At 37.5% G+C, this 11,111-nt stretch overlaps 1 protein-coding gene across 5 annotated transcripts in view; it reads left to right on the top strand.

Moving 5' to 3' along the window:
- The first annotated feature begins 2,532 nt into the window (after positions 1-2,532).
- The window catches only part of LOC149081282 (sushi, von Willebrand factor type A, EGF and pentraxin domain-containing protein 1-like), a 92,851-nt gene continuing 84,272 nt past the window's right edge, over positions 2,533-11,111 (top strand). For 3 of the 5 annotated variants that reach the window (XM_089238119.1, XM_089238117.1, XM_089238116.1), the window contains exons 1-4: positions 2,533-2,963; positions 5,983-6,129; positions 6,447-6,641; positions 9,911-10,093. In XM_089238119.1, the coding sequence (XP_089094245.1) occupies positions 2,888-2,963; positions 5,983-6,129; positions 6,447-6,641; positions 9,911-10,093 (601 nt within the window). In that variant the 5' untranslated portion in view covers positions 2,533-2,887. Of the gene's footprint in view, positions 2,964-5,894; positions 6,130-6,446; positions 6,747-9,910; positions 10,094-11,111 lie in introns of those variants that run through there. The other 2 variants (XM_089238118.1, XM_089238120.1) reach the window with 2 other exon arrangements.

Raw genomic sequence — 11,111 nt, 5'->3', positions numbered from 1 at the left:
CAAAAATTTTTTGTTTAATCTGATTTGGTTTCAAAAATTTCGTCATGTCTTCATAAATTACCAGAACATCTGGTAAACTTTAACGTTTATTCGACCGAATCAATCAAGCATTGATAAGTTGGCAAACAAAGCAACTTAAGACTGATGGAAACAGGGCCGCAACTAGGGGGGGAGCAGGCGGATCTCATGCCCCGGACCTGAGGGGGCGCAAATTTCATTCTAAAATCTCTCCTTCAATATTACAAGGGGGGGGCATCAAAATGCGCGCTTGCCCCGGGTGACTAGTTGCCTCCCTGGATAGAAACCACTGGAAACGATGGCGAACACATCATCCAATCTTAGTGAGGTGACTTTTTGCCTTGGTGAAATCACTCTTGACTCATCAAGGGTACAAAAACTAGTTCTCCGTCATGTTTTGGGTTTAAATGCCCTGTTACGTCAAGACCGACCATATTTACATTAGTAATGTGCGTTTATAGATTATTTTGTACTTTTCGGTTATCTGTACAAACATTGGCGTGTTTTTTTCTTCAAATGGCTCTTTTCAGGAAGAGCTTGTCACATCGATTGTAGCTTGTGTCGGCAATATAATCTGAGGAATATCCATTATGGCTTCGTTGCGAAACAAGCGGGTCCCCATGTCTGATAATATGGACGACTTTGGCTAGTATTGAGAAAATATCACATATCTAGAATTTGCTGCCTGCTACAGGTTAAAATGATACTAGTTTATATATTTTCGTTTACTTTTTGAATAATAGATAGCAGCATAAGTCTTATTTTTCTTCTGTTTCTAATCCATTAATTACGTTCTTGAGTTTCAATAGGTGGCAGCAAAAGCTGCTGTATTCTGACAAGGACCTCAAATTCCATAATAACTGACCATATCAAGTTCAAATATTTCGGGCTGCTTTTTGATCACTTTTGACAAAAGCGCCTCAATCCTTGTCCGACTCTGTTCTAGTGTCGAATTTGATTGGACGTGCGTGATCATAGACGTAAAATCAGGATTTTCTTCCTTGTAACCTTTTGCATGTGGCTTTGGCGCTATTTTTTTTTTTTTCAAGCAAGTAGACCGCGAGGCTACCGTAACTTTTGATCCATTTGGCGCCACCATATTTCCTAGCGACATTTAATAATGGATATTCTAAGTTTAACTTCAGTTTGGCAGCCAGAATTGATGCAGTGGGAAGTTCACGGGACGCTTAAAACGAAGGTTATGAGTTCGGGTCCCTTCGTAAAAATCCAATTTTTTTTTTTTCTAGCATCTTCGTTTGAAAAGTTTAATTTCTTATCACATTTAATTTTTTTCTTTTAACCGTTGCACGGGATAAACATGATTTATTATATTATAATTCACCACAAATTGTCAGATGCACGGGAATGGGGGGGGGGGGGGTCTCCCAAACAGCGAACTTGGCGATACAGGGGGGCCACCCCCGTATAATAAGTTATCGTTTATTGAATCACTAAAAAATGTTTTTTTTTTTTTTCTGATTTAATCAAAATGTGGTTCAGTTGCATCAAGTTGACAATAGTAACGGCTCGCGAAGCGAGCGCCCAGCGAAGCTGGGCCCTGCTATCATTTATTGATTCATAATGCTAATAGATTCATTAGAAAACGAAACATAGAAATTGTGTTTCGGCAAGCCACTGTATTTATTGCATGTCAATATAATTATTATTATATAATATATATCATTATTATTATGATCGTTATAGTATTATAGTTAAATTATATCATTGTAATTTATTATCGTGTGAGCAAACGAGACGTAATGACAAAATAAAAGCGAAATCGTTAATAGACGCTGATGTTTGGCGATAAGTTGCCAAACGTAACAGCAGGAGGTACACTTTACACATACGGTGATGTTTCTATAACGTCACAGTAGCCTTATTCTGATTGGCTGATAATGTCAAAAATATAAATAAAATCGTCATAACTACGAAGAACAGCCAAAACTAGAGAGGAAATCTTTAATCAGACGTCATTGATCACGTGATACTAACTATCCAATCTAATCCGACACTAGAAAAGAGTCGGACAAGTGTGGAGGTGCTTGTCTTTTGACGATGATTTAAGCTGGAAATTTTTTAAGGATCTGGCAACACTGGTTACCACCAATGTGGTGTGATCTTTTTCTACGTTCCTAAGTAAAAATCCTAAAGCAGTGATGGTAACTCATGGGAAATTTCCCACAATCATGGGAAAAATTGGCCAAAATTTGCCCAAGTGTGAGATTTCGTAGCATTTGGGGGAAATTTTGCGAGTTCATCAAACGAAAGAATTGTTTTTGAAACAAATAGAAATTAATGCAGTGCAATACTTTTCAATTGTAAAATACTTAATTACGTATTTTTCCCGCTAGATGGCAGCAAATTTTCGAAATGCGTGGGAAAAATTTAGTCAAAAGGGAAATTTTTGAGGGAAATTTTGCTGGAAGAGGTTACCATCACTGTCCTAAAGAATTTTTATCCCAGCTTTTGCTGGTATCTGAGCACCACGCGAAGTCAAAGCGCTTGCGCGAAGTTCATTACCCGTGGTGGTGAACGCAGCTGAAAGTGTTGTGATTATGCTACGCTCTGCCGATTTTGTTGACTTTGAGAAATTATTAATTAACCTACATGGTTATTATTGGGGCACTGGCCGTCCAGATGTCAGCTCCTCAAGAATTCAAAACAGGTGCCCTAAGTGAAGGAGTATTTAAGCATGCTCCGCTCAACAATGGCCATCTAAGAGGGGCATCTAATTAGTCACAGCATCATGCCATAGTGTTCATCATATGCCGTTGAATATTATAATGACAATATGTTTGAATATATACGACGTGTAATGATCGTTTCGCCATCTACGATTTAATCAGTTAACAATAAAGGACTAGAGATGAGTTCCGCTCCCGGTTCCATTTCGAAAATCTTGATTTTACTGTCATTGCCTATTTTGACTCCGGGCCACACGCGTAAGTGTTCCTATAATGTACTACTCGATTTTGTTGAGTTTGAGAAATTTATTCATAATTAATAAGACCGCGCATGAAATAGGGATTTGCGAATTATGTAGATCAAAGTTAGATTCATAATTTGGTCCCTCGTGAACAAGGGATTGTTAAGTACTTTGACTGTACTTCACTGGATTATATATAATTCAGTGGAACTAGAACGTATTTTATCCTGTCCATCCCGAGAAGGATATATTCTGAACCAGCCATGAAAAATTCATTGTAATACACAGCGTCGCAACAACAAGGGAGTAGGCGGGTCTGGTGCGCCGGAGCAGAGGGACTCAAATTTCACTCTAACTTTTTCTTCAACATCACAGGAGGGCGCCAAAATGTGTTTGCCCCGGCTGACTAAGTATCCAGTTTCAGTCCTGGTAATACAACTGTGCAAGCGAAAAGACATTTCAAATGGTTAATTCTCAATGTATGAGTAATTTTCCCAGTTCTGGGAATATGATTTGCCATACAGGGGTTTGGGGTGCGGTCGCCCAGGTCCATAAGATATACTCGCCTAAAGTACCAAAGGATGTTTAGAGGTGTCGCGAGTTCGATACCCGGTTCGTCCTTGTCAGAAAACTTTCCTGACACAGAGGTACAACAAAAAAACGGCGATTGACCGCAGCAAAAAATTGCTACCACGGGGAGTTCCCCCATCGAGGGGTTAGCGCACCAACCTCTCGATGAGTATAAAATAAGCCTGCTGTTCGGAATTGGCAATAAATTATAGGTCCCGGTCTAATTAGCCCTCGTGTGCAGAAAATGACCGTGGTGTGACAAAAATGATTTAAAAAAATGACCATACGGGGTTAATTCTCAGTGTATGGTTTACCCTTTGTTACCAAGTTTTTGACTATGCCGAAAAATTTATATGTTGCTAATATAATCCTTTACCCTTCAGAGGCATTGGGGCAGGAGCTTAGCGGGCTATAAGCCCAGGGTGGAAAATTTGAGAAATGAGTGGTCAAGAAAATTAGTTTAATGGAAAAAAAGGGTAGCAAAATTTGAAAAGTAGGCAGTAAAAACATAAATTCGCTTCTGCCTATAGAGTAAAGTAATAGGTCAGTGAGTGTCCAAGCAGTTGACCTAGGGAATTTGCAAGCATAAAAGTGACCTAGTGAGTGACCAAAACTCTGTGCAAGCATGTGAGTGACCTAGGGAGTGAGTGATCTAGAGAGTTTGAAAGCATGTGAGTGGCCAAAAGTGACCTAGGGAACAGAGGAGCCAACATGAAGAAACCATTGAAATTGCCATTAGTCCCATACGCAGAAGGCAAAATGATGCATTGCATTGTATGTTCATGAGTTATTGGTGCCGGAGCTGTAATGTCGAATAATAGCATTTTTGCAGATGATTAATCGATGTCAGTGTGAGATTCATAATTAAAAACTTTGTTCAAAATAATTGAAAATAGGTAATTTTGATTTGGCCAATTCCCAATGTACGTATACTGTTTTATCGCCAAATTTTTGTATGTGCCAAAACAGCGGTATGTCACCAACATGATTTTTCCAGGTTCTAAAACGTAGATGGCACCACTGCACCATTTTCTTTTCCAGCTTATTGTTGCCATTTTGTTTTACTTTATCAGTTTTGCTCGAAGTTTTGGTATTTTTTTCATGCTATTTCCTGGGGTTTTTTTGGTTATGGCTGATCACGTAGATTTAATGTATCTGCACGGGTTACAATTCAAAGGGCTGAGAAGTGTTATTGACTTCTATATGAAGGTTGGCAGTAACCCTAGCACATAGCATTTGTGGTGGTCCGAGGTGGTCCTGATATTTTCAGGTCCTGGTGCCGTCATTGTCGGCAGAAGGAGTGAAGCAACATCCAAGAGTAGTGAGGGCACTGGGTGGCGAAGCCATTTGCCTGCCTGCTGTGATGCAGACCACTGCCTACAGGTGCTTATTGTTTAAATAATTATTATTAATATGTATTTAATATATATAATTTTTTTTAAATTTCCACATGTTTTTAATCGTTTTTGGGTATTTGGGCAGTAACCCTAGTGCCAAAGTTTGGTGATAAAAAAGTACTGAAATAACAATATACTGTACATTGGAAATTTACCACCAAGACAAACTCAAAATAATAGAAAATTATCACATTGATCATTGCGCCATCTATCAGGAACAAAATTTATTAGGAAAGGGGGCCTCAAATATCCTCAGCTTGCAAGTTATGGCGCCTGTGCTAAAGAGCAAGGGGTCAGGTCGGTGAGCAATCAAAAGAGTGACTTGAAGTATATGCAAGCATGTTAATGACCAGAATTAAGAATGACCTAGAGAACCAAAAACTAGGTCAGTGAGTTACCTAGAGAGAGAGAGAGAAAGAATCGATCATATTGAGTGACCATGAAAGTGCAAGCATTTGAGTGACCGAGAGAAAGGAAGACCAGGTCAGTGAGCAATCGAAAAAGTGGCCAGAAGCAAATTTATAGGGCGGGGGCTAAGAGGGCATTGGGAGTGAGTGGTCAAGAAAATTAGACTAACAATCAATGGGGGGGGGGTAGCAAAATTTGTATAGCCCACAGGCTGCAAAACCAAATCGGCCTCTTTCGGGTTTGAAAATGTTAATGAATGTTTCTATTGTCCTTTCAGTAATAACTATGATCAAAGTTCCTCTATTTTTTTATATTTTTTTTAAGTCAGGCCCATATTATGTGAAAGTGATAACTATACTTGAATGATGACAATATCTGCGATTCTGATAAGCAGGATCTGTTGTATTTTTATTACTAGGGCGGGAGAGGTGAGAGAGACTGGGTACAAGCTCTGGTCTTTCTCTGTTCAAAACTTTTGTTAGTGCTTAACTCAAAAGTCAGAAGTGCTGAAAAGCCAAATGTCTTTTGCTGGTTCAATAAAATTGAAAGATCTATTTGTATGGTATTTTCAGGTTTATTTTTACGGCGTGTTCTGCTTGACCTTCTTCAAACCAAGACATGCATTTCACAGTTGTTATCTAGTTTCAAATTTATTTCTAGACTGCCCAGTACTGCCGATTGATTTCAAGGACTTTGGAGTTCTTGATTGCTCGCCTTCAAACACAGATGAAGGACAAGATGAGAGCTTTCTACTCAAGAATGCTAAGTGTGTTGGTTTTGCTGGGTGGGATATTCCGACAACAGAAGGTAAACATCTGTTCCTATATTTTTTTTGGGGGGGGGGTGCACTTATGTATGGGTCAGTTTGTGAGGAGAAAAATTTAATTACCAGAGTTTTATCAATACCTGCTATAGCGAAGGAAAGATCTCTGGCCTTCGGGCTAACACAGTCACCATCCTTCCTGAGTTTGTCGCAACAAGGTTAGAATGTAATTGGGAAATAGTATTCAGCATTATATGAAAATTTGACTATTAAAAAATTTTTTTTCTTTGCCATGTAGCTTTCTCTCTTGCCCCAGCTTTTGTTTCATTGCGTAATAATAGACTTTTTTCTTTGATTGTAGGTTGTTCTCATCCAGTTTTACCACCAGGCACTCAATTAAAATACCCTTGTTATTGCGACTTTGGAGGAAAATGTGAAGCTGTGTGCATGGAGGGCTTTGAAATGAGTGAGCAAGATGTACAAAAGAGAAAGAACATTATCACTTGCCAAAAAACTCAGAGCGGTCGCGGAGCTTGGTCTGAATTCCCCAAGTGTGGTAATTTGCTGTGTCGTCATTATCATTCTTTTATGTCATCTGTCCTTGGAGAACTGTGTGTCGTGTTCAGGTGTTATCAAAGTCTGATGGCTTTTGATTGAAACTGTATGTATACCAATATTTCTGAGCAATGTTTTGTGCTATGGTTTTCAATATATAATAGTTTTTTTATTTTTTGGTTGCAACTTATGTTCCAACATGTAAAAGGAACCTTTTTTTCCCCGCACTTTTTTGCCAAAAATTGGGCCTCACTTTATCAGGGATGCAAGAGCTGCGTCAAACTGCGCTGAAATGAGTCTCTTGCTACAAGGTCCGCCAAAGTGCCTAGTGTTCATGAATTATTTGAAAGCCTCTGCTTTCTCTTAAAGTTCTTTAGGGGCGGGGGACTTATGTGGCCTGAGCTTCTAGGTTCCAGTGCATATGGGGGAGGGGGGGGGGTTGTATTTAAATGAACTTCAAAATTTTTTTTGGAAATTAAATTTTAAATTTTCTAGTGATTTTTTTTTTTATTGTGCTATGTTGTCTGGTAGAGGGGGGGGGGTGGTGGAATACGGAAATTCTCGCTTAGGCTTTTAGCTTGCATGTGTATGTTTTGAAAAATGTCAAATAATTGGTTTTTCAATTGAGCATTGCATGTTTTAAACAGTGGCAGATATGCCGATATATACGCTCTAGCGAAGGAAAATCTCTATCTCCTCTGTAGCTTAGTGGTCAGAGCACTTGTCCGGCAATCGAGGGACCCGGGTTCGACTCCCGGTAGAGGCAGAGATGAGTTTTTTCCTTCCTTAAAAAATTAACATCTCAAATAATAAATATCTTCACAACATCCAGTCTTCCGTATATCTTATATCTTGTACTTTCTATTTTACATTCTCAAATTTTAAAAACTAATTATAAATAAAGGAAAATATCTAAAGAAAATGAGGCCACTATGTAGCACCTACTCATGACTAACAGAACACAATTTCACAAACACTGATTACACCTATATGATAAAAGACCCAAAGTTTTTGTTAAATTTAATTGCTGCTCTTATGAGGCTAGGAGCTAATATTTCACCGAATAAAGTCAAGCTATATTTATAATTCTATCATATGGGGGACAGCAATACAAAAAACACTGGAAGAAGGCTTATCAAAAGACTGTCTTTAACACGTTTTATTTTCATATCCCCCAAGTCATGCATCAATTCAAAGAATATTTTCAAATTTTGTTATCTTAGAAATCATCTTGGCACAGATAGGGCAGCTATATTAGTTATGTGTTATCGAATGTTAAAAGGCGCAGCTGCGCTTAATTATTAGTGCTTGATTGTTATGTAAGTTTAATTTCATTCTGTAATCATATCTATTGCTTTTTTTCTAATTTTCATGCGACAAATTTTTATCCCATTCTTGTATCTTTCATGTTTTCATAAATCAAATATCTAACCTCAAGGCAGTTCAGTTTCAATTGTTTGATAACCTGATATCAGTCATGCAACCCTTTACATATACTGTTTTGAATTTCAACATTTTATTATATTTAAAATGTAATTAATAATATAATATAATTTATATAGTAAAAATTTTAATATTTGATTATAGAAGTTACCTCTTTATCAAATTGTAAAGTTTTTCACTTATAGTTATAAATAGGAGGTTTTGGACAGTTTAGGACAGGAGGGTTTTGGACAGTACGGTAAAACCACGGTATTTACCGTGGTTTTCACCGTACTGTCCAAAACCTTGCCAACCCTGATTTCTACTCTTCCTATTGTTATGTACAAATCATTATTTTCTATTGCTCATATAATTTCTATTTTTATGGAGTATACAGTTATTCTTCTCCAGATCAATGGATTATGTGCAAAATATCTATTGTGCAATGTAATTGTATCTGAATGAACATGACTCTGGGTCCTTTACATTCCGTGCCAGGCCACCCTGATTTTATTGTAATCTCATACATTTGTATTTAGCCCACAGGGTAAATGTTGACTAATCTGCCAAACAGAAACAGGTGATAGATGAGCCATATTAGAGCATAAAAGACCTTAGCAATCCTGTCCTATCTCTGTTTTTGAGTTAAGGTGGATAGAAGAAAAATGTATGAAATTTTAAAAACAAATTTTTGAAGTTTCTGAGAGTCTTACATGCAAACTAAGCATACATTTGGAAAGAACAGAAGAAATCCTATAAGGTGACACCAATTTCAACAGAATATCTGAATTTAATGGTGGGATAAAGCTTTCGAAAGAACCTAAATCATATTGAAAAAGGAATCATATCGAAAAGAATAAATCATATTGGTATTTAGTTCAGGAGAAATTTAGTTTCTTGTTTGCAATATACATCACTGAAATCTGCATTTGTCAAAGTAGACATTTGACTAACATTCGGAATTGGACTAGAACACCAATATGGTTTATTGTAGGTCCTTTCGGTTCTTTCAAAAGCTGGTGGAATGGACAAGTTTTTGGTAAATTTGACAATCTAGCCAGAAGGGTGTTCGAAAGATTGGCAGCCTTCTCATTTCATATAGATTATAATGAAAATTAGATTTTGGCCTTCGTTAATCTTTCAGTTCTTGTAGCTCAATATGTATATATTAAATCCTGATATTCTGAAAAAATTGGTGTCACCTTGTAGGATTTTTTTCTGTTTTTTCCAAATATATGCTTAGTTTGCATATAGGACTCTTGGAAACTTCATAATTTAGGTTCTTCAGATTTAACGCATTTCTCTTCTATCCACCCTAACTCAAAAATGGTTAGAGATAGAATAGAGTTGCTGTGGCATCTTATGCTCTACTTGGGCTCGTCTGTCACCCACTTTGGTCTGGCAGATTAGTCAAAGTTCACCCTGTGTAATTAAACTGGTACATGTTACTTTCAATCTTGCATTTGAATGAAAATTTTTAAATGGCCCTATTGTCTTGGCACTCTAAAGTAGTCCCTCCCCCTGAACTCCTCGTACAATCTGATAATTTTTGAATATGCCTGACCTTGCTTGTATCTTCTTTTTGAAATTGTATCTGAATGAACATATGTGACTTGGGGTCCTTTAGGTCCCACGATAGAGACCTCTGATTTTTTTTTACTTGTAACCCCGAATTTTCTCTAGCATGACCAAGCTCTCTAGGGCAATGAGCTTATATTGCATAAGTGACAGAGCCTGGTCATGCTTGGTCAGTTCTAATCTCTTAGTTTAATGATATTTTCATTAAATCAAAAAACCAATTATTTTATCCAATATCATTACCCTTTAATGTTTTTTTTTCCAATTCAGAGGAGTTGAAATGTGATGCGCTCCAAATCACCAATGGACGTTTGGACAAAGAATGTGACTTCAAGAAAGGATCCCGTTGCAAAGTTATTTGCAATGACAAGTATGTTTTGGGAGGACCAACAAGGGTCACATGCATCTATCCGAAATGGTCAGAAAATCCTAGTCCGACATGGTGCAAGATGCGTAAGTAAATATATGTTGTATATTTTATAGTTACATTCCCTAATGCACCCCCCCCCCGGGCCAATTGATTTTTCTGAGGTCCTACCTGGCCAATTCTGGAAAATTTCAAAGGGTTCTAATTTTTGTGAGGCCCCTCTTCTCTCTCTTGAGGTCCTCAGGCCCATGCGTTAAGATGACACTGACTGTGGGGAGTATATGGGAAGAACCCGTGTCCTCATGAAGGGTCAGTTAAGTTTTTTCTCTCTTCATAACAATCACGATAGCTCTGATCTGCTCTTCACTAAAATAGAAATCTCTTTTTATTAGAGTGCTGTGTGTCAAAAATTTAATAAACCACAACATACCTTGGTATATGAGTAAGTTCTTATGTGCCAGGAATATTTTTGAATTATTCAAACATTGCAGTGAAACTTTTCTAAGCCATGTTTACTTGTGGTCTGGGAGTGTTGCACTGCACTCTAATCTATCCAACAACAACAATGAAGTCAAGCTTTGCTAGGTACCTGGTCATTCAGGTATCTCAGGTGAAGAATTAGCTGACAAGAGCTAACTAGAAGGAATTCTAAGACTCTTCGTTGGTCCTGAGCCAGCTTTGGGAATTTCATATAGGAAGTGACTGTAGAACCGTGTTTCTCAACCTTTTTGATGTCACTGACCCCCCCCCCCCCACTGCTGCTTATTGGTTACATTTTTAAAGTTTTATAAAATAATTTTTATAAAACTTTTATAGTATAATCCTAGCTTAAAATATATTGTTTTATCATTTTCATATCATAAAATATTGAATAAATTACAATTCCTCAGTACAAAATGTGTCATTCATAGTAAATGAAAATGATCCACCTGATGGATTATCACTAGGGTGGCCAGATGAGATACCTGAGAAACGAAGAGAAATCCCAGAATTTGTTATTAAAAACAGGACATGACATGGAATCCGTTAATAAAATCTGGAACAAAACTGGGACATTTCAAAACCCTCATTTTGTGGGCATTATAGTGCAAAATTGCCAACTTA

The sequence above is a fragment of the Pholcus phalangioides genome, unplaced genomic scaffold, assembly GCF_987345545.1.
Source record: "Pholcus phalangioides strain wild (caught in Gottingen) unplaced genomic scaffold, Ppha-v1.0 ptg000010l_1, whole genome shotgun sequence".
Lineage (NCBI taxonomy): Eukaryota > Metazoa > Arthropoda > Arachnida > Araneae > Pholcidae > Pholcus > Pholcus phalangioides.
The sequence above is the reverse complement of the archived record's forward strand: the minus strand, read 5'-3'. Positions and strand labels throughout refer to the sequence as shown.